Raw genomic sequence first — 23,233 nt, 5'->3', positions numbered from 1 at the left:
TTATACAGTATATCCCACCATACAAGCAGTACACATTTTTAAACATACTTTCCCACCGGGATAGATTGGCTGAAGGTTCCTCAGCTACTGACCTTATAGGCCTTGGGATTTACTCACAATATAGAAGCTGGCACAGCTCTATGGAGCTTACCTTAACTCAGCTGCTCCAGCTCCACATGATTTGAAGCACAAGCTCCAAGCTTTAACATGTTCAGTCATTCTAATGTGCCGCTGCTAGCTTTTCATGCTTGCAAAACTTATTTTCTTATACTTGCTCATGAATGCATCTGTTTTGCCAAGGCTGACTTTAAAGGATTCTACCAATAGCAGAGAACCAAAAATTGTATTGCTGATGTCTTCTCTCCCTGTACCTTGAGCTAATGGGGAAATAATCCTGGGGTTGACAGTTTTTTCCTGGGTGTTTGACTCAAGTGATACCACTGCACATTCTGTACAGTCGCTCATAGATTCCACAGAGTTGTGATTCTCAGTCTCAGGACCACTGGAAATGCCGCCGTTGATGCACTTATGGAGTTCTTGACTAAGCAACAGCACAACAGTCCCTCCAACACAAAGCACCCTGAAAAACAGCAAGGGGGACTATTAATACACCTTGGTTGAGCTCCCCGTTTCATTCTTGTAATACTTTTCATTGCACAGACCGCTCTGCAATTCTCCTTTCATTTTCCCCATTTACTTTCACAACAATTCTGTGATATGTATCATAACCTATCTAGCTGAATCACAGGATGTTAGTTTCCAGAATTCCACAAATGTAGCTGCCAGAATACCATCCGTGACCATGAATCTCTTCATTGTAGCTGCCAGCCATATCCTGGCATATGAAACACCCCTCTGTGAACTGCAGACAGAAGTTCTCACTGCCTCCTGGACCTCATCCTCTCTTTCACTGCCAGTCTAACCAGGGTGTTTTCATGCAACTACACTCAGCTCTTCTGAGATCACTAATGGCTGCTGGCAAAATGCTTTTTCTACTCCTGCTTTGAAACTATCACTTTTCAACAAATTATATAATATCACCACAAAGAGATGGAGTTGTTTCTTCCTGGTCTGAAGCACGGCCGGCAGACCTAATGCTGTTTAGCTCGCAAAAGCACTACTAGCCAGATCCCAGACTGTGATATAGATTAGCGTTAGCCATTGAAAACTCACGTGCCTTTCAATTTCTTGCAAAACATTTGGTAGTAACCTCATGTCATCCGTTATTTTGAACTTCTTCCCAAATGGGATGTCGGCAAAAACAACATTGATGCTTTTTGGAGACAATGGCAATCCTAGAGACAGAAGTCATACATTTCAGCAAGGCTTTGATTAAGGTAAGAGCCCCGGGGCGCAGAGTGGTAAGCTGCAGTACTGCAGTCCAAGCTCTGCTCACGACCGGAGTTCGATCCCGACGGAAGTCAGTTTCAGGTTGCCGGCTCAAGGTTGACTCAGCCTTCCATCCTTCCGAGGTAGGTAAAATGAGTACCCAGCTTGCTGGGGGTAAAAGGAAGATGACTGGGGAAGGCACTGGCAAACCACCCCGTAAACAAAGTCTGCCTAGGAAACGTCGGGATGTGACCATCACCCCATGGGTCAGGAATGACCCGGTGCTTGCACAGGGGACCTTTACCTTTACCTTTTTGATTAAGGCAGAATTGTGGAATGTAACTGTTCCCCTTCACAGTGAAATGTTTAACCATTTGGGCTCTAACAGAAATTAATTAGGGAAGTTTAAGTTATAGTAACTTAAAGTAACCAATAGAGACCTAAATTAATAAAAACGATTAATAAATAAAAATGAATTAAAAATACATTTTGCCTGCTACATTAATGTATATTTTAACATCTCCAGAATACAAAACAGTTTAAAACATCCTTGCTTATCACCTGTAATGTATGTAGATATTGATTATAAGTGCTGTACAGTGAAGACCCATATGAAGAACATAAAGCCATTTATGCCAGCCAAGATATAAGGCCCTTACAACAGTATGGTACAAAGACTTTTGATGGGGAAAAACACCCCATAAGTTAGTGGGTGCAGTTCACCAAGCACTGAACCAATACAATCCCCATTTCCTTCAATGTGGTATGCAAAAAGGCCATGTGCTACAGGCAAGTAAAAAGCAAAAACCTTTACTGATCCACTTACGGAGTTTTGCTGAAGGAGAATGTTATATTAGGAACACACATATGGGCATGATGGGATACATTAATCACTCCAGATTTCAAATTTGCCTCTTCTTGAGAGACAGCAAGAAGAGATGCTGGTTTTAGGCAACAGTTTGCAAGGGAGTTTATCATATTTTTATCCTGCCTCTTCAGCTAAAATTGACTCCCTAATTGGCTTGCAGGAGTTAAAATCCAAACACAAATTGTATTCAAATTCAGCCATAACAAAGCTAGGCCTGGCCACCTCCGCTCCTCCCTGTGATGGCTCTATTACTGGCATATGGAAGCTGAAAGAAGGGATTTTGAGCTGGAGACAGGCATGATGGAGGAATACCTGAGGGCTGCTTCCTATTCTTTTTTAGATGGCCTCATCAATATCAGTTGAAAGCAGAAGTAGAGATGGATGCAGAGTTGAAAGTGGTTTGAGAGCAGCATTGCTTCCTGTACTTTACATTCATTTATTCTGTCCTATTGTCACATCTGGTCAAACAGGTTTTGGAAGTTATTGAACCAATACAAAACTAGCTCAGCACAGAGGGAAATGGGATAAATGTACATACCACAAGAACCAATCTCTCTTTTAAACTACATTCAACTCTGGGGGGGACGGTATGGTATGGCTTGCTCTAACAAGATCCAGATTTAATGGAATGGTTTTTTTTGTGGGGGGTGTCAAATTAAGCTTTTGAGTGTAGTTATTTATTAAAAGCACTGATATTCCTTCCTCTATACTGGATACACAGAATGACTGTTGACTAAGGTTTAACACATTGTTAGACCATACAGTACGTATGCATTTCTGCTTTGAGGAAATACCAAGCCTGTGTGTAACCCAGCTTCTAGAAAGAGACTGATAACACACTTTGTGCTGACGATCTTTTCAGTATCTGTTCTGGGAGAAGATCCTGGACAGTGGACACTGGAGCTATGGAACCCCAGATGTCCAGGATGCAGCCAGAGAATAGTGAGAAACCATTTGAGCAATTATCTGGGCCAGGGCCAGGAAAAGAAAGGTGAAGACTAGGGAAAGGGGGGAATTCAGCTTCCTGTTTGTCAGCTTTCAGCCTGAAGCACTTCTTTTACTAACAGGAGACTATTTGATTTTATGAGGAAAATAAGCAGTCTGACTGTGCTTCAGGGAGGGAACCTGCATGTTTCCCCCAGTAGCTCAATGTCCGATGCCAAGAACTGTGTCCAAATCTCAGATAACAGACATCCTATAATAAGGCCTTGGGCTGAGTGATCCTAGAACTTGGAAGACATTGACAACAAGCTGGTAAGTATGCAGAACTAGTTGTATAACAAATATGGCCAGGATGATTGTTTTTTATTGTTCTGATGTTCCTTTGCCAAGTAAGCCTGTGGTACGAGGGGGAAGGATACTTTAACAAGGGTATAAAAAAATACGAGCAGGGCTCCAGCAAGTCAGACAAGGCCTCTGGCCTCTCTATTCTTTTTCAGGTTACTTTCTACTTCCTCTTCTGAGTAAGTCTAAAGAATGCTGGTATAAAACCTCCCCAACCTCACAGCTCCAATTAGATGAGATGTGACCAACTCCTTCTATTAGAAACTGATGGAGATTATTATAATCTTGTACCATGATGAGTTAGCACTAAGGTAAGATGTATTAGAATTTATTGCTTTTTTTGGTGCTAGATCTCGTCTGAATAACTAGTGGAGATTCTATCCTCTTGGGTTGAGAAATCCGTAATAAGAAGTTGAAATGAAGGAATGAACCTCGTCGTAAAATCTTAATTGCTTTATAGCTGCAATGAAGCTGTTGACCAGTATTTGGGTTGTGTCTGGTCCCTTTCAAGTGGGATTTTGCTTCTTTTGCACTGAGGATAAAAGATCTCTTGTAACTGAATGTTAGCATCATTATAAATGAAGACAAATCACAGCAGCAAGAACAGACTTCCAAAGGAAGGAAGTATATTCTAATCAATTAAACAGACCTCACCTAAATATTAATTCCCCAAAGGACCTCTGAACTTCAAACCAAAAAGATTGCACAGAGACAGAACAAGCCAACTTTGCCTTTCTAAGGAGTTCCAGGGCTTTGGTGCTGCTACAGAAGCATAATGCAGAACAATTCTGGGAAACCTGCCATCCTGCTCTTCCCAACATAGTAGATCCATAAAAGGTATGATCTGAGAGCCATATGTTACTCTATCCATTTTGAAGAAAAATTTAACAGATTTTCCTAGCAACAGAGGTCCTATTTTTAATGCCCCTCAACTTGCAGGAAAAAGTTTTTAGTTAATTCTGCCTTATTCAGAAATTCTTACAGTCGATACCCTTGCCAAGTTTTTACCTGTCGCAGAAGCTTTCAATAAGTCGATTTTACCCACCAAGCCTGCCGCTCTGATATTAGAATAGGCTCCTTGTAACTGTGAATCACTTATGTCAGTTCCCAAATAATGTGCATCCTGAAGAGGAAACAAACGTTGAGGAGGTTAAAATGTTCTGAAAGGCAATGACTTCGCTCATTTGTCTAAAACGAACAGCTGCAGCTTATTACATGCTACACAATTCATTGTTTGCATTTGGGTGCACTACTAAACGAAAAATGAATTTTTTTAATGGTGAATTTTTAGAAATGGTGGGCTGGATCCTGTGGAATATTTCTGTTAAGGGAAAAGGGGGAGGGAGAGAGTTTTGCTGATTTTCCCCTTCCACTGCAAACATCCAATTCCTCCTTCATGCTGTTTGGGGGGGGGGGTGCTCCTTTCCCATAGGGGCAACATTTTGGGAATCACTTGAGGCATGGAAATTTTGCTGTACTGACAGAAATCCCTTCAGACAGTGGAGATTTACGAGACCCAAGCAGTATTTGGAAGCTAGGATTTCACCATGGCTGTTGTGTGATTAAGGATCATAGCAATATTATCTGGAAAACACACCATATTTGGTTTTTTCCATGTAGATGTTTTTCTCCACCTTGGCTTCCTTACAGCACAGCCGTTTTCAGGCGCATTTGCATATCTTCTACTTGCCCTGCTTCTGTGATTTCTTCATTTTTGCAGCGATCTTTCCCAAACCTGGTTTGGGTAAGATCCTTTTGGAAAGTCAGCAGTCAAAGTGACCTTGGACACTGTTGACAGGAAGATATCCTTTTTTTTGCAGGTGTCATAACACTGGTACCAGTTTTCTTTCTTCAGTCCCTGAGGCATCCATCCCCACCACCTGATACCTTTTTATCAATAAAGGCTTTACTAATATTGCATGACTGCAACCATGCACTAGTGGTCACTTTTCATTTTTTAAACAAAGTATTTCAATAGCCCTTTTTGTTGGGGAGTTATAAGGAGAAAGGTACTGCCTACTCATTTTTTGTTATAATTCCATAATGAAAAGGGCTAGAGGCTTAAGTTTAAAAAAATGAAAGCTGGGAATTAGTGCACTGTTGCAATAGCTTGTTATAATTGTATAATAATATTGCCATTACTGATTTTTTAAAGCCCTCAAAAGTTCTCCCGTGGCAGGAGGGTGAATGGCAGCCATGGAAGGCTGAGACAAGGAAAATATGGGGAAAACATCTGAGTGGATGCGCCACTGTCACTGCAAATACCCTCTGCATTTGCACCAGTAACGTGAACTGCATGGAGAATCACCTCCATGTGGAAGCAGCCCTTGTTAAAAGGAAAGAACTTACAGGCCATTCAGTTGCAGCTTCCAGAAGTACTGTTCCAAGGCCACATGTAGGATCCAACACAAAGTCACCAGTCTGTGGAGCAAAATAAGAACAAAAAAATGACACACACACACTCAAGGCTATGCCATCTGTAAAGTCATGAGAAATTACCTCTTCTGGGATAAAAATGAGCCTATACACACGCATCAATTGAAGAAAGCAAGAGGTGAGGAACAATATGGGCTTGAGCTAAGAGGTCAGGGTTGCAGCTGGTGCTGTTCATTTTGGATAAACCCACGAATATGGATATAAAATATAGCCGGTGTCGCTGTGTGAATGGAATAATAAACTAGGGGCCTTGGGAACACAGCTAGCTTAGCCACAGAACCTAGCTTAGCCACAGAACCAATCAATTAGTACCTCTGGGCAAATCAGTATCTCCAAGCCTTTGTAGAATTGGTCTAAATCCTCACAGACTAGAGTAGAAGCTCACTGTAAAGCATTCTGCATAACTGAAACACTTAATAAATTGTTAATAATAATGACAGTAGGGTTGCAAGACTTCTTACAAAGTTATATAGTCTATTCCCCTATCTTCAAATGCAAGTACCTTCATAAAAATGCTAAATACAAGGCAACTGTGAGCATTCAAATTTCTTCATTTATACCTCAGTAACCTGCACAACTGCAAAGTAAGTATTATTCCCATACATGTCACAAGAACTTAGGCAACGCGACCATGGCTTCCTTAAGGCCTCTTAAGTGTCAAACTATATTAGACTCAGGTCCAGTAGCACCTTAGAGAGCAACAAGATTTTCAGGGTATGAGCTTTTGAGAGTCAAAGCTCCCTTGGTCACATCTGACTCAAATCCAGCTGTTCTACTGCAGAACAACATGGCTACCCTCTGAAACTATCTACATGCTACACTGTCATCCAAGTTCATTTAAAAAGTTTCTTTCACCACTTTTCAAACTGCGTGTGTGTGATCTTTAACCCCTTTCTTCTCCTGCTGTTTTCTTGCTGAAAAAAAGCCACCCCTGATGAATGGTGGGAAATGTGCAGTTTGGCACTTAGAAAGATCTGAACGGCAGATTTCATGACCCACACTCTTAGCCACCATGCTTCACCAGTCCTCACTGAATGTTTACAATCATTCCACTGATGGAATCTTGGGAACTTCCCATGATAGTTGGCTCTGTAGACAGGAGGCTCACTTACTTGGATTTCAGCAAAGGATGCCATAGCCCAAGCAACGGTAGATCGCAACCCAGCAGTTTTGATATATGCTCTGCTCGCCAAGGGAAGTCTGCAAACAGATACAGGAAATACCTTACTGTGGTGTATGACACATTCAAATTTAGGTTTGAAAAGAAAACACCACCCTGATTTATGATAAATCTGATGCCAATAAAACATTCTTTCACTTGAATTCAGAAAAAAAATCTGAAACTGCTAATCTGTTACTAAATTGGAGATGACCATTGTTCAAGAGCCCTGACCTGGATGGCCCAAGCTAGCCAGATCTCAGAAGCTAAGCAGGGTCAGCCCCGGTTAGTATTTGGATGGGAGATTACCAAGGAATACCAGGATTACTGTGCAGAGGAAGGCACTGGCAAACCACCTCTGTTAGTCTCTTGCCAAGAAAACCCCAAAAGGGGTCGCCATAAGTTGGCTGTGACTTGACGGCACTTTACACACACACACACACACACTGTTCAAGAAGATACTATCAGTGAAGTAACGAAAACATTGCTTCTGTTGTATAGTGGGGCCAGAACGTCATGAGATTCCTGGGTCACATTTCCAGATCCCCAGCTGCTGACTTCATAGCAAGAAAAATAGTATTACTACAGTGATTTATGTCCTATGGTCTTATCAGGGACAGATACATTTGGGCTCTGCATAGAAATCTGACAGAGCTGCTGTTTCACACTGCATTTCATGGCCTTCTGGGCCCAATGCTGACAAATTTTTCCCCAGCGGGACCACATCTGTATCCATTTATTTGACAACCGAAAGTTTCATGCCCCAACACAGTTGTTAGTCTTTATAATGCCTCAAGACCCCTTGCTTACATTCTTACAACACACTAACATGGTATTCATTATAACTAACAAGCATAATATTGGATTACAAGTAGCAATGTTTTAATAACAAAATAACTACCTGAAAACAGGGATCCCAATCACAGAGTAATCATCATTTAGGTGAACAAAGATCTGAAAGATGATGAAAACGTTCATTAAAGGATAACTTGCAGAAAATGTATTGATTTTTTTTAACGTACATAGTGTTTTACTGCCCTGACTTGGATGGCCCAGGCTAGCCTGATCTCGTCAGATTTCAGAAGCTAAGCTGGGTCAGCCCTGGTTAGTATTTGGATGGGAGACCACCAAGGACATCCAGGGTTGTTGCGCAGAGGAAGGCACTGGCAAACCACCTCTGTTAGTCCCTTGCCATGAAAACCCCAAAAAGGGTCACCATAAGTCGGCTGCGACTTGAAGGCACTTTACACACACACAGTGTTTCACTCAGTTATCTTTTCCAGCTATGTTTTCCTTATATTAAGCTAGTGGGCATTCTACCGCTACTAGAATGTAAATACGGTTTTATATATGCATGTCACATGAGCCAGCTCAACCCCTGAAATCTTCAGATTGGCGCAGATGTTGCACTCAGGACACCATGCAAGTCCCACATCTTCTCTGTTAGTGCAAACATTTATATTGGCAAAATCAGACGAGAGGATATACAGTAGAAGTGGAGAAGAACTTGGCCTGTTTCTTCTTGCCAGAGACCAGCATGAAGGCCTTGAGGGCTGACAGGGTCTTACTACTGACTGTGGATCTCTTGGCTCCGTGGACTGCTGTCTGTACAGAAAACAGCCAAGAGTGTATTGCCCCTTCAGCACATCCCCCCATGGAAACTAGCAGGCAGTCCAGAAGACTGGCTACAGGGAAGAAACCTGAAAATGTAAAGAAGGACATTATTCAGGCAGCCCATTCCTAAAGAGGGGGGTAGATCCATGGTGGCGGGGAGCTAATGTCAGCTCTGCCCCTTGGAACGCCCCCCACGCTGGCGTGGGCTTTCCCTTCTGGGAATTCCCTGCCGGCATGTTTGCCCCCTCACCGGCGTAGGTGCCACTTTATTCGGTGATAAGGTGGCACCTACACCGGTGCTGGATCATGCTGGCTCATAAGGAGCTTTGCCCCCCCCTTCAGGATTGCAGCCTCAATGTGAAATAACAGGATGCCTCAACATAATTTCTATAACAGCATGCTTTATCTACTGATTCTTCTTAAAAAAATCTTTCATATTTTCATTCTACCCCATTCTACTGTCAGGTTTTCTCATCCAGCACAATAAGCCTGTTCTTTCTATCCTTAACTCTTCCGATCACTTAATTTATCTTTCTTTGGGCTTTGATTGTGTTACACCTCTATATGTCTCGGTTCACTGGTTTCCTTTGTTCAACCTTACATTGAAATAGCTTCCTGTAAAGTTCAAGTCTCTTCTCTCTCTGCCTCTTTATGTGTGCAGCTCTCTCCTGTTTCTTTTAGTAATTTCTTTAAGGGCTTTTCTTACTGCCGTGATAGCTATTGAACAAGATTCATTTTTACTTTTGGATTTCCTTTTAAGGTCAAACTAAACATGATTTTTAGGGCTTACGCACAGCTCTGAGGGGTGACAGGAAGTGAAGTTCAGATCTATATGGGCACCTGTGTTCCCCTTGCAAAGCAAATAGCAGGGGGAAGAGGGCAATTTGCATCAGAAAGTGTCACAAAGTTAAAAAGTTCATCCCTCTCCCCTCACAGTGTCAATTTAAATTACCCCCATCCCCCAGAACTAGCTGCTAAGACTACAAAATCGCCAAACCAAGCTAAGTCTCACCCAGCAACAGTTAAGGATTCACACTCCCTGCAAACCCCCTTTCCTTCTCTCTCTCTCTTTTTAAGATTGGGAATTTGTGCATTCAGTTCATGTACAGAGCTTAGAATATTTTAATACGGAAGATAAATTACGTTTGATCAGAATTGCCTTTAATAATTTCAGAGCGCCACAACTGGTAATTAGTAGAGTGCCTTTAGTACATTAAGCATCCAGAGGTGGGGGTTGATGGCAATAGAGCAGGCTGCTCCCTAACATCCTGTTAAACTCTCTTAAGGCACTTAGCTTTTACCACTGCTGGAGCCAAGAAAATGGAGTACATGGACTTACTAATTTGACTCATTGTGGTTGCTCACCGAGGAACTGGTGGATCTATGGGGAAATTCAATGATAATCAGTGTAGGAGCTTTATTTTGTGTTGTGATACACAAGGCCCCCAGGTCTTTTAAAAGCTTACTAAAGGTGCAATCCTATGCAGAATTACTCGGGTCTAAGCCCCACTGATTTCAGTCTACTTAGACTGGAGTAACTCTGAATAGGATTGCCCCATTAGACTCTAAGGAAAGCAGTATCCACGGCCTTTAATGTTTCAGTTCAGTACCTCTATATCAGGATTTCTCAGATCTGCCTTCCATCCAAAATGCTTCATAAGAGCTATTCCAATTATTCTTCCCACAATCTAAAAAGGGAAACAGGGATACATGGGTGGACAGATTGACAAATAGATCTTCACACTTAAGTACGTCAAACAGGAAAAAAAAGTCGGGTGTGTATTACAGAATTGGGAAGCTGAAACTACATACCTGATCCTGTGCACATTGACATGTTCCACTGAGTTCAATGGAGCTCAATAAACCAAGTGTGAGTTGAGAATTAAAAACCCTAAGAAGGTCTCATCCATGTTTATTTGGGCATTTCCAATATGATGCAAGTAATTACTCCATGAAACATCATTCATTACCCACAAAAAAACAGACATTTTAAAAATAATCTAGAGCAGAACTAATCACTTCTTGCTCTCTTCAACACTGAATAAAGTTTGTCTTAAAACAGCACAGCATTATGCGTGTGATATATAAATTACATATTGAATTCAGTTGTGGTTTTATTAGTTTTAGTTATTGTTATGACGTATGTTTGTTGTGAGCTGCTCTGAGCCCGGCTAGATAGGGGGAGGGCGGGATAGAAATAATAACTAAATGAAGCAGATCTTCAGACAGCCGTTCCTGAAACTCAGCAAGGATGGATGGCACAGAAGACTGTCTTTGAAATTAATTTTGCGTGCAGAGGTCTCTCTCTCACTTTTTGCAACAGACAATTTTTTCACACCTTGAGTGACTGCCAATCAATTAGCATCATGATGACTGGTCATGGACTAAGAAGAAGAAATTAATTCCCCTTCGGAGTCCCTATACAATCCTTTAGCCGTGGTTAAGAGCAGCAGACTCTAATCTGGAGATCTGGGTTTGATTCCCACTCCTCCACATGAAGCATGCTGGGTGACTCTCAGCCCAAGTGGAGGCAGCCAATGGCAAACCACCTACAAACGTCTCTTGCCTTGAAAACCCTAAAGGCATAACCATAAGTCAGCTGTTACTTCACCACACTTTCCACCACCAGGTACAAAACACATTTCCTTCATCACTATTTACAGGGAGCCCACATACTCCAGGGATGATGAGGACAGGCTTGTGGATCAAAGCACAAAGTTCAAAGATCAACGTTTCCATGCACTTCCGAGCCCAACATCCTTTCTCATAAAAGAAATTTACAGGAGGTCACTGGCAAATTGCATAGAATTCAGAAGAAGCTAAATACCGTTCCAGCAATCTCTAATCTATCTTCTCCTTCTTCATTCTGCTTATAAAAAACTCTGTTAAGGCTGATAAGGCCAGGAGGTGGATATACTATTAGTTTTAAGTCAGAACAATATATGACAGACAGAACACGAGCAATAGCTGAATTTATTAACCAAGGACAGAACACGAAGCAACCGGATTAAAATACACTAACTGCAGAAAACAGTGAAGACTTCAAATGACTACCAGTGAAAATTAAAGCAGAAAATGCCAGGACTACAGATGAACACCAAGACAAAAGTCATGACTACAAGGGAATTACTCAACTTTAACAGTGACAATGAAGAAATTGTTCAAGCCTTTCTATCCCTTGGCTCCATCATCAACCAAAAGGGAGAATGCAACCATGAAGGAGCTAGAAAAGATTCTTAAGTGTAAGGATGTATCACTCACTGGCAACCAAGATCAAGCTATTTCATGCCATAGTATTCCTTATTACTATGTATGGGTGTGAAAGCTGGACAATGAAGAAAGCTGACAGAAAGAAGGTTCCTTTGAAATGTGGTGCTGAAAAAGCGTTCTACAGATACGATAGACCACCAAAAAGACAGATCAGTGGGGTCTAGATCAAATCAAGTCTGAACTGTCCCTAGAAGCTAAAATGACTAAACAGAGGCTCTCATACTTTGCTCAAATTATGAGAAAACAAGAGTCGCTGGAAAAGACAATAATGCTAGGAAAAGTTCAAGGCAGCAGGAAAAGAGGAAGATCCAGCGTGAGATGTATTGACTCTACAAAGGAAGCCAGGAACCTCAGTTTGCAAGACCTCAGCAAGGCTGTTATAAATAGGACGTTCTGGAGGACATTGATTCATAGGGCTGAAATAAGTCGGAAGTGACTTGACGGCACTTAACACACACAATGCAGAATTCGGGTTACATATTAGAAAAGCTTTCTGATCATAAGAGCAATTGCATAAGATGAAACAAGGCATCTATAGAGTTCAGCATCTGCTTCTTGAAATGGCTTACTCATCTTGCTAATACATATACATAACTGTGAATGACACATGGCAACTGTGGCAAAAATGTGCACGGTGCACGGATGAAGCTAAATCTCTGGGTAAACTAGCTGTCATCTCCATGATTGACCCTGAATGTATTCCGGCAGCCATGATCACAGAAATGGTTTCTGGGGCACAACCTCATGAAGGAATTTGTCAGCATGAACTAGTAGCAAATTTTTAAAGAACGAAGTCTAAACAGACATTTATCACAAGCGCTTTGTAGTATAAAACTGGGGTTAGAAATCCCTGGCTGGTGCTTAATGCACTGATATTTGATTATCAGATGTTGGTTCAACTTTCATGTATTTAATATGTTTTCTGGAAATTTGCAATATTGATTTTTTACATACCTGTGCAGGAAATACTTTAGCAGGGGCTCCACTACAGCGGCAAGACACTCGGAAGCTGAAGCTGCTACTGCCCTCAACACACTTCTCTTGGATACTTTCCCAAGCCTTCTCCAGACATAATTTGCCTTCAGACAAAACATTGTCTGTATCAGTTTCAGACATGTCACCTCTCTCTTGATCTTCTATTTGACTCTCAGCAGAAATAGTCGCCAACAGTTTTTCTCTTTTCTGCCTTTTGTTGTTTGTACTGCCTTCCTCTTCAGATTTCCGTTTTTGCAAATTTGGATATTCCTGACTCACATTTTTTTCTTTTACTTCTTGACCATGAAGACTTTTCCAAACAGTAACAATATCCAGCCAAATCCTGGAATCCTCATTTACAAGTTTCTGAATATCACGGATTACTCTTCCTAAAATAGAAGTATATTCTTAAATCAATCATATAAGAGGCACTACACGTAAAAAAAACTCTACAGGACAGTTTTATAGTAGAATTCACCATTTCATGGGGCTACTTCCACAACCAGCTACATGTTGATGGGGGAAATGTTAGATTTCCCAGCTAACCACTCTAGAGACTGCCTTTGTACTTCAAAGACTTGGCAAATTTGCAAGTATAGAAAGTTCTTAAGGTTCAGAGGAAGTGTAAGCTGCAGTTCTATGCACACTTACTTGGAAACGAGTCCCACTGAAACCAGTGGAACTAAATTCTCTGTAACTTGTGCTGTTAATTAAGCAGCCGTTAAATTTTTAACGATGGCTTGGTGGTAGACCACACTTTGCATGCTGAAGGTGCCAGCATCACACACACACAAAAAGGATCTCTTGTTGCACTTGCTAGAAAAAAAAATTCCTCTCTGTTTAACACCCCACAGAGCTGCTGCAAGTCACAGTGGACAGTACTGGGCTAGACAAGCTAATAGCATTACTTGGCGATTAGGTTTTTAGCTCTTTAGTGAACAGTTGAATTTCTGTAATTCCTGTTTACCGGAAACATTATTTTTGATGAAGTAAACGGTGTTTGAAAGCAGTCAGAGAACCGCTTTCCAAGTGCAGCAGATCAATCTGTAAAAATCATTTTTGTGAGCACATCAGAGGGATTTTATGACTACCTGGCCCTTCTACCCATCCAATACAGGATGACGAAGTGGGGCATTAAAGCTGTGATGCGCCCACTCAGCCTCCAAGAGCCCTATGTCCACACAGAGGATACACAAACTCAGCTGCATCCTGTATTACTACACTAGCATAATTCCTTGCGTCAGCGGCTACAAGGGGAAAGGAACTTTGCAGGACTTCCCTCACAATTTTTATTCAAAGAGGAACATAAACAGCTTTGACAAAGGATCCGTGGACTTACTATAAGAAACCCCTTGCAGTGGATTAACTTCTTTCAAGGAGATGAGAGGAGTACTTCGTAATCACACAGTCAGGACGTCAGGCTGAGAAACTGTTATTTTTACAAGGCCTCTCAGTGAGCTTTGTAAGGTCCTGAACTTGGGATACCCATATCTAACACCCAAATTGCATCACACTTTTAACAACAACAAAAAAGAGTGCAGTAAGCACATCATCATGGAAGGAAGACCCACCCCAGCTTGCTAAGACAACTGTGGTAAATACAATACCTTTATTTTTAGAGACGGAAAGTGGAGGATATTTTTTCAGCAGTAAAAACAACCGCTCAGCAGATTTCAGCTTCTTCAGCGTACGCAGCTCGGCATTGGTGGCAAAGAAAACCTTCCCCGATACATACTCCACCTCGACAAAGAACGTACACTATAATAGATCTGAAAAATATATTTTCTGGAACTGATTATACCTACAGCCCCACATCATACCATGGCATACCTTCATATTAAAAACAAAAGACCTTTGCTAGTAGCAAAATAGTTTGTTACAAGACATTAAGATGGCCTTTTTAGTCAAAGCTTGGAAGTACCTACTATGTCAGGCCAACATTATAGAAAAGCGATTCCCACTCAGTGTGGGAAAAGCTCAAACACCTTTCTGCTGAAGCTAATGAGAACGCCCTTGAGAGTGGGGAGACCTCTGTCTGCACAGGAGCTCATAACAAATCAGAAGATTTTACTCAAATACTTTGTTTCTATGACCATGTTCTCAAAATGACTAAAAGCAAACTGCACGCCTTTAACACTCTTAAATAACTGTGGGGGCACTCAGAATGTTTTAGAGGATTTTTGGAAATGACAGTAGAGGTTCTAATCTCCAGTTGAGACTCTTAAGAATCAAGCAAGGGGTGATCCACTTCAATGTTCTCTGTACAGGACAGGCAGAAATTGATTAGACCTGCTGCAATATGTACATTACATGCCTCTTTGAAAACAAAAGGCAGCACCAGATTCTCCCTCTTAACCACATGACCCTTGTCCCTGCCCACTTTAGTAACTGATTCTGTCACCCTAAACAGAGTTATACTGCTCTAAATCCATTGAAGTCAATGGGTTTAGACGGGTGTAACCCTGTTTAGGATTAACACCAGCCAAGTGACACAGAAAAATGTATCCTCCAGCATTTTTTAGCAAGACATACAGAAATTCAACAGGTGCAGCAACTACTTACAAGTCAGTAAAGTGTTATGGAGCACTTAACCCACGTAACACATATTTATCATACAGTTTTAAGTCCAAATGAATCCTGCCATGGGAAAAAAGTTAACAATCCAGCACTTAGCTCTAGAACCTTAAGTAGCTACGCCTAGGGAATGCATTTAAACCACCACTGGTGCCTTCTCAGCTGAGATGAGGTACCAAGCGTAAGTTCTAGGCACAAATGAGTTACAGAGGGTATGATTTAGGAAGTTAAGAACGACTTTCCGAGATACACCCCTATAAACAAATTGTCCCCGGGGTCAACTCACGCCTGATCATCTGCCCCCTCCTGCCACGAGATAAGGAGGTCTGGCTGATGTAGGGCAAGTCCACAGTTGTCCTTTGCAACGAAGTCAGGTGCCGGCGTATTTGGGGCGGAGGAGAGGGCAAACCCCTCGCCTCGCCCCTGCTTTATAATGAGACAGCAAGGTAGACTTCCCCTGACTATGGAAGATCCACTGATTTTGCAATTTGTAATAATCTCATTTCCTTTCTGTAAATTTATTGAAATGTATTAGGACAGCAAGGGAATAGCTTGTTGCTGGGCAGGGTATCTCTGTGTGTCTGTGTGCTAGTAATTGGGGCAAGAATCACGGGGGGTTACAGTGAACCATTAACAAGAACTGGGTGAAACTGTTACTATACTGTGAGACTCCAGGACCTCGTTGCATCTCAGGAATAATAAACTTTGCTCCAGACGTGGCAGAGAGTTTTTAAAAGTTTTATTCAGAAAGCAAACGAGTTCAGTGGTCTATACAACTTAAGGTTAGAATGACTACGGGACTTTCACAGATCAGCTTTATAGGATGTACACACTAGAATTGTTTACACGTAATGGCTTTTAAATGCAAAACATCAGAGTTCTCCCAAACTTCAAGAGAGAGAGAGTTCCTGCAAAATCACACCTTGAGATCAGAGCAGATTTACAATAGGAAGGCTACTTTGAAATGGAGACATCGGAGCCTCTGGCCATAGCACCATTCTCCCAACAGAAGAGACTTTCCCACAGGACCAAAAGGTGGTGGTGGTGGGGGAAACGGAGCTTGCTATCCGGGGCTCGACTGCATGCCCTCGCTGACAACTGCCGCCTCTCTGTCTGTATTACAATCAGGTATGCCCTGAATGTTGATGGCTGTCATATCTTGAATTTGGATAAATATCCCTTCCTCAGTATGATCGGGACTCAGAGGCCATTTATTCACGGATGGTTTTGCATTGGATTTGTCACTCTATAGAGGCACCTTTCCCCCATCTGAATTCTCAAAACTCTGCATGGTGGCTTATTGTTGAGTTTTGAGAATCTGGATAGGGAAAAAGTGCATCTAAAGAGTGGCAAATCCAATGCAAAACCTTCCACGAATAAATGGCCAGAGACTTCTGCCCATTAGGGCCTCTGGGGCGCAGCTGCCAGAACAAACCTTGAAATTTCCTTGCGATAACGGTTCGGGTCTCTATTTCCCCCCACGAACCCCTGCGGACCGCTACAATACCGGCCACGGAGCCGCTCACCTGCGTGGCGCCCAGCCTCGCCTGCACCTCCCGGAGCAGGAAGGGCTCCATCCCCCGTCCGGCCGTGCAGAAATAACGGGCCGAGATCCCACCGGCGCGGCAGGAGCCCGAGGTCTCCTTCGGCGGCGCTCCGGCAGCCATCGCAGCCCCGCCGCCTGCAGCCACACGGCCACGTGGAGCGCCGCCTTCCGGCTTCCCAGGGTGCGCCTCCGCGGCTCCGCCCCCTCGACAGGCCACGCCCCCAGACAGGCCACGAGGGGAAGATGAGTTCCGCCCCCCCTTTTGTTCTGGCATTCCAAGGGCGAAGACACGTACGGTCGCTTGAGCCGCCTTTCTTCCCTGGATCCTGGCTGGAACAGGGAAGGACGTCCGTGCGTTCGATCCAAGAACGTTCGTGCGTTCGATCCTGGCTGAATCCTGGCTGGAACAGGGAAGAAAGGAGGCTCAAGCGCCCGTGCGTGTTTTTGCCCTTGCAAGTCTGCGGGGATGGTTCGTGCTGCCTCCTTCCCTGCCCTTATTTAGCCCCCCGCCCCGAATCTTGAGTTGGTTGCAATACGAGCCTCCCCCACCTTCGCTCAGAACTTCAGAAGCAAGCCTATGAGCTGGGCACAAAATAGGGTTGCTAACCTCCAGGTGCTAGTATCGGGGAGATTAGGAGACCAGTACAGGAGCGCAATAAAGTTGAAAGTGCAAAAAATATCTTTCTATGCTACTGGGTCTAACCTTATACATCAATATTCTAAGGGCGGAAACGCACGGTCGCTTTATCCTCCTCTAATCCCTGATTCAGCCAGGATCGAACGCAGGCGTTGCGCCTAATGTGCGTCCGATCCTGGCTAAAACGGATTAAAGGAGGATAAAGGGACCGTGCGTTTCCGCCCTAAGTCAACTATAAAATGTATACAACGCACGAATACAACCATGAAACAGACATACAATCAACCACATCAAAGATGAAGAAAAAGGGAACAGTTCATATACGACGTGTCTCAGAGAGTACAAACATCATTCTTCTGCGCTCTTCTCAATGCAGGTGTGTGTGTGTGAAGCGCTGTCAAGTCGCAGCCGACTTATGGCGACCCCTTTTTGGGGTTTTCATGGCAAGAGACTAACAGAGGTGGTTTGCCAGTGCCTTCCTCTGCACAGCAACCCTGGTCTTCCTTGGTGGTCCCCCATCCAAATACTAACCAGGGCTGACCCTGCTTATCTTCTGAGATCTGATGAGATCAGGCTAGCCTGGGCCATCCAGGTCAGGGCCTCAATGCAGGTAGGTGTGTGTGTGTGTGTGTGTGTGCGCGCACGCGCGTGTGTGTTAAGTGCCATCAAGTCGCTTCCGACTCATGGCGACCCTATGAATGAAAGTCCTCCAAAATGTCCTATCTTTGACAGCCTTGCTCAGATCTTGCAAATTGAAGGCTGTGGCTTCCTTTATTGAGTCAATCCATCTCTTGTTGGGTCTTCCTCTTTTCCTGCTGCCCTCAACTTTTCCTATCATGACGGTCTTTTCCAGTGACTCTTGTTGTCTCATGACGTGACCAAAATACGACAGCCTCAGTTTAGTCATTTTAGCTTCTAGGGTCAGTTCAGGCTTGATTTGATCTATAACCCACTGATTTGTTTTTTTGGCAGTCCACAGAATCTGTAACACAGATAGCAGGTAGGTAGGAGAATATCAGTATTCAATGAGGAAAAACTTCATGGAGGATACGGCCCTTTCAAATTCTTTGAATATGAATTCTTCATCAGTCCTTCCAAAAAGTCCCTCTTATATTGCACATCTTAATATTATTTCAAAGCGCTGGATACATGTTGCTTCCCACGAGGGGTAAGGTTCAAAAGTGTAGCCAGGTGCTAGCTGGAGATCCCCTGCTATGACGACCGATCTCCAGCCAATAGAGATCAGTTCCCCTGGAGAAAATGGCCGCCTTTAGCCATTGGACTCTATGGCATTGAAGTCCCTCCCCATACCCCGCCCTCCTCGGGCTCCGCCCTCAAAACCTCTCACCGGTGGCAATAGAGGTACCTGGCAACCCTAGCACAAAAGCAACTTCCTCCCTTTTGAGTATGCTTAGGAATGGATTCCCCCCCCTACCCACCCACAGAAAGCGGGTTCATTTTGCAGCACCAAAAGGGTTGCCAACTCTGGGCTGAGAATTTCCTGGAGATTTGGGGTGGTGGTCCTGGGGAAGGGTGGGATTTCAGGAGGGGTGGGACCTCAGCAAGGTATAATGCTGTAGAGTTCACCCTCCAAAGCAGCCCTTTTCTCCAAGGAAACTGACCTCTGTGGTCTGGAGATAAGCTGTAATTGCAAGAGGTCTACAGCATGGCAATCATAGCACCTGAGCTGTAAATACTGTGGCACGGACTGGCTCAAAAGAGGTTCAGCAGCTAGGGAAACAGCCTGGGAAAGCTTTAGAATTAATTCAAAGGGACTTAGCTAGATCTGTGCATGTTTTACTTAAAAAGGTAAAGGTCCCCTGTGCAAGCACCGGGTCATTCCTGACTCATGGGGTGACATCACGTCCCAACGTTTGCTTAGGATAGTAAAAAGTTAGATTTAGTATATATTGAACAAGCATATTTACATACCTCAGACAGGTATAATGCCATAGACACCCCCCCAAAAGCAGCCATTTTCTACTTGAGAACTAGGGTTGGCAACCTGCAGGTGAGGGCTGGAGATTACTTGGAATTACAATGGATCTCCAGAGGACAGAGATCAGTTCCCCTGGATAAAATGGCTGCTTTGGATGGTGGAGTCTATGGCATTATACCTTTCCCCAAACCTCACCCTTCCAAGGTCCCACCCACAAATCTCCAGGAATTTTCCGTCCTGGAGCTGGCAATCCTAAAAGGAACTAATCTCTGTAGTTGGGAGATCCGTTGTGATTCTGGGAGAGCCCTGCTGCAACTGCTACTGAGGGGGTGGGGGGAGGTGGTTGGGAGGGTGATGGGGCAGAAAGAGAGGTATTCCTGGCCAGGGGCTAGTACAAGAGGGATGGGGTAGGGCGGCAGAAAGAGAGAAAGTGACAGGCATGGAGGAGAGAAAGAAAAGGGGTGGTAAGAAGGAGAATGAGTGAGAGAAGTAGGGGGAGAGGGGAGGAAATAAAGGTGGGGGGAATGGGATAGCTGCTCCTAAAAGTTTCTTGCGGGCCCCCATGTGTCTATATACTAATAGTCAAGTCAGCCAAATCTGAGGATATTAAATACACTGACTGGAGCTGTAAACACGCAGGACAGAACTTTCTACAAACCTGGAAAAGGCCCCAAGTTTGCAGAAAATGTGAAATCTTTTTTTAAAAAAAGATTGGGGAGTTTAAAAAACCAAAATGATAAACTGAGTACCTGTAGCTTTAAGCAATGGATTCCCTCAGTGGCTGTTGCTAGGCAACCACTGATCCCAGGCCAGGATCAGATGCCTATTATATTAGGTGCTTTGGAACACAGGCTGGACAATGCTGCTGCAGTTGTCTTGTTTGTGGGCTTCCTAGAGGAACCTGGTTGGCCACTGTGTGAACAGACTGCTGGACTTGATGGACCTTGATCTGATCCAGCATGGCCTTTCTTATGTTCTTAAGAGAGCGGGTTATAAATCTAATATAACAACAACAGATCCTGGATTCATGGAGATCTGAGCCATAACTGGGCTCAGAGCAGCTAACAGTCACTGAGGAAGTCAGTATTATACATAAAACTTCAATAGAACATAACAACTTAAAAACACTAAAATTCACAATGAGACAGTAAAAAACCATTAAATATATTGGCACATATTTATAACACACTGAGCCGTAGTGAGCAGGGGAAAAGAACAGCAATCCGGCTTCACCAAAATCGATGGAATAAAATATCAGCAAATCAGAAGAGAGTGGGCAGGGAGGTCAGCTATGATGATAGCTGACCTCAACCATAGGCAGGTGGAATATCTCTGTCTTACAGGCCCTGCAGAACTGCATTAGGTCCCACAGGGCCCTGGTCTCATTTGACATAGAGTTCTGCCAGGCTGGAGCCAGGGCCGAAAAGGTCAGGTAGACAGTCTTTGCGCCAGGGGCCACCGGTAGGTTGTTGCTCGTACTGTCAATCTTTAATACAAAATCATGGTTTATAGCTTCCAAAACTGGGAAAATGTATTTTTCCCCTTGGGTGATGCATCACAGACTATGCAACTGAGCCTCTGTACCCCTGCATGTAGATTCATTAAAACCAAACAAAAACGCTGCATTAAAACAATTAAAACCAAGCTAAAATACACATACAAAAATGTAAAAACAACAAAACATAGGGCAAGAAGTAGGGATCACAGAGGAAACAAAAAAATCTTTACCCCCTGGCACAATACAGCAACAGAAGGGGATAGGAGAGTCTCTCTGGGGTTTTGGTGCTATAACTGAGAAGACTCACTCCTGGTTTGCCACCTGCCTAATATCAGAAAGTTGGGGCATGTGAAGCAAGGCCTCAGCAGATAACTGTAGCAATTGGGTGGGTTCATGGAATCATAGAATCATGGAGCTGGAAGGGACCACCAGGGCCATCTATTCCAACTTCCTGCATAATGTAGGAAATTCACAGCTACCTCCCCCCACATCCCCTACTCCACGCCCAGAAGATGGCAAAAAACCTCTCCAGGCCAATGTGGCCAGGTGGAAAATTGCTTCCTGACCCCAAAGTGGCGATTGGCACTACCCTGGGCATGCAAGAAAGAGCCACGAGAGCCAAAGAGTTCATAAAGGAACAGGCACTCCCTCAGTTATGCTAGTTCCAAGCAATATAAGGCTTTAAAGGTTAACATCAGTACCTTGAATTATGCCCAGAATCAGATTAGGAGCCAGTGTCCATGGGCCAAGATTGGAATGCTGTGGTCCCTTTGACCCACTCCAGTCTACATCCTGGCTGCAGCATTCTGCATCAACTGGAGTTTCCAAACGCTTTTCAAGGGCAGCCTCATATGGAGCATACTGCAGTCATCTAATCTAGATATAGCCACAGCATATACCTTAGTAGTCACATCTTTTCAGTCCAGGAAAGGTTGCAGTTGGCTCACCTGGCTCGCCATGACCCCTGAATTATTAGGGTTGCCAACCTCCAGGTATTAGCTGGAGATCTCCTGCTGTTACAACTGATCTCCAGCCGATAGAGATCAGTTCACCTGGAGAAAATGGCCGCTTTGGCAATTGGAATCTATGGCATTGAAGTCCCTCCCCTCCCCAAACCCTGTCTTCCTCAGGCTCCGTTGTAAAAACCTCCCACTGGTGGTGAAGAGGGTCCTGGCAACCCTATGAATTATACTATTTATACAACACATCAGGAAAGAGTGGGGAATGTAATTTATGAGGTCCAATGGGAGGGGGTTATGAAGAAACATAGAGTCAGAAGGAGTGCCTCCCTCTTTAGCACTTGAACAGGCTTTTTTTTATTCCCAATTGAAGGGCAGTGTCCCTTTAATCATGGTGCAGCTGGGAAGGGGGAAAGGGGAGATGGCCAGGCCAGGCCACTGGGTGGGACAATGCGATTATCATAATGTTGGTGCTCCTGTGGCAGCAGTGGAGGGGTGGAGACAGCAGTGACTGGCGCAGAGGTGGGTTGTGCTGATGCCCTGCCTGCTTGCTGCTGCTTTTGAAGCTGGCACCTTTGCACATCCCTATGTGGAAGCAGTCAAACATGTTCTTAGCTGCCTCATTGAAATCAATGAGATTTGGAAATGCATCACTTTTGGAAAAGCACCATAATTACCCTGACTGTCAAGGAATTGTCAGGGTAATACTTTTATAGTGCAATTCTATGCAGAGTTATGCCCTTTTAAGTCCATGGACTGTATTTTGGTTTGCACTGTTGGAAGCCTATGGCTGTCCATTTCTATTGTACTCTGACATCTGTGGTGTGGTGGGTCTCCATTAATTTAAATAGAGGCTATAAATCCATGCACAAAAAGCACAGGTATCAACTACCTCCATTGAGATGAATGGGGAGAATGGAAGCCATTCCAGGATTCGGAATTCTATGTGTGCATTAGCAGCTGGACTAGTTTTTATTTCATTTTTTTGCCGTCAAGGTGCAGCCTACGTATGGTGACCCCCTAGGGTTTTCAAGACAAGAGATGTTCAGAGATGGTTTGCTATAGCCTGCCTCTGCATAGAAACCCTGGTATACCTTGGTGGTCTCCTGTCCAAATACTGAACCTGCTTAACTTCTGAGATCTGC

At 43.6% G+C, this 23,233-nt stretch overlaps 1 protein-coding gene across 1 annotated transcript; it reads right to left on the bottom strand.

The window, feature by feature from the left end:
- Positions 1–410: 410 nt before the first annotated feature.
- Positions 411–17,176, bottom strand: THUMPD2 (THUMP domain containing 2). Its single transcript, XM_056853394.1, has 10 exons — positions 17,036–17,176; positions 14,543–14,675; positions 12,915–13,324; positions 10,301–10,378; positions 7,978–8,030; positions 7,030–7,117; positions 5,831–5,902; positions 4,490–4,604; positions 1,174–1,295; positions 411–580 (listed from the first exon to the last, which is right to left on the bottom strand). The coding sequence occupies exons 1-10, from the start codon at positions 17,174–17,176 to the stop codon at positions 542–544; spliced, it is 1,251 nt and encodes a 416-aa protein (XP_056709372.1). The 3' UTR covers positions 411–541.
- Positions 17,177–23,233: the final 6,057 nt, after the last annotated feature.

The sequence above is a fragment of the Euleptes europaea genome, chromosome 7, assembly GCF_029931775.1.
Source record: "Euleptes europaea isolate rEulEur1 chromosome 7, rEulEur1.hap1, whole genome shotgun sequence".
Lineage (NCBI taxonomy): Eukaryota > Metazoa > Chordata > Lepidosauria > Squamata > Sphaerodactylidae > Euleptes > Euleptes europaea.
Note: the sequence above shows the minus strand (reverse complement) of the source record. Positions and strands in the feature narration are given on the sequence as shown.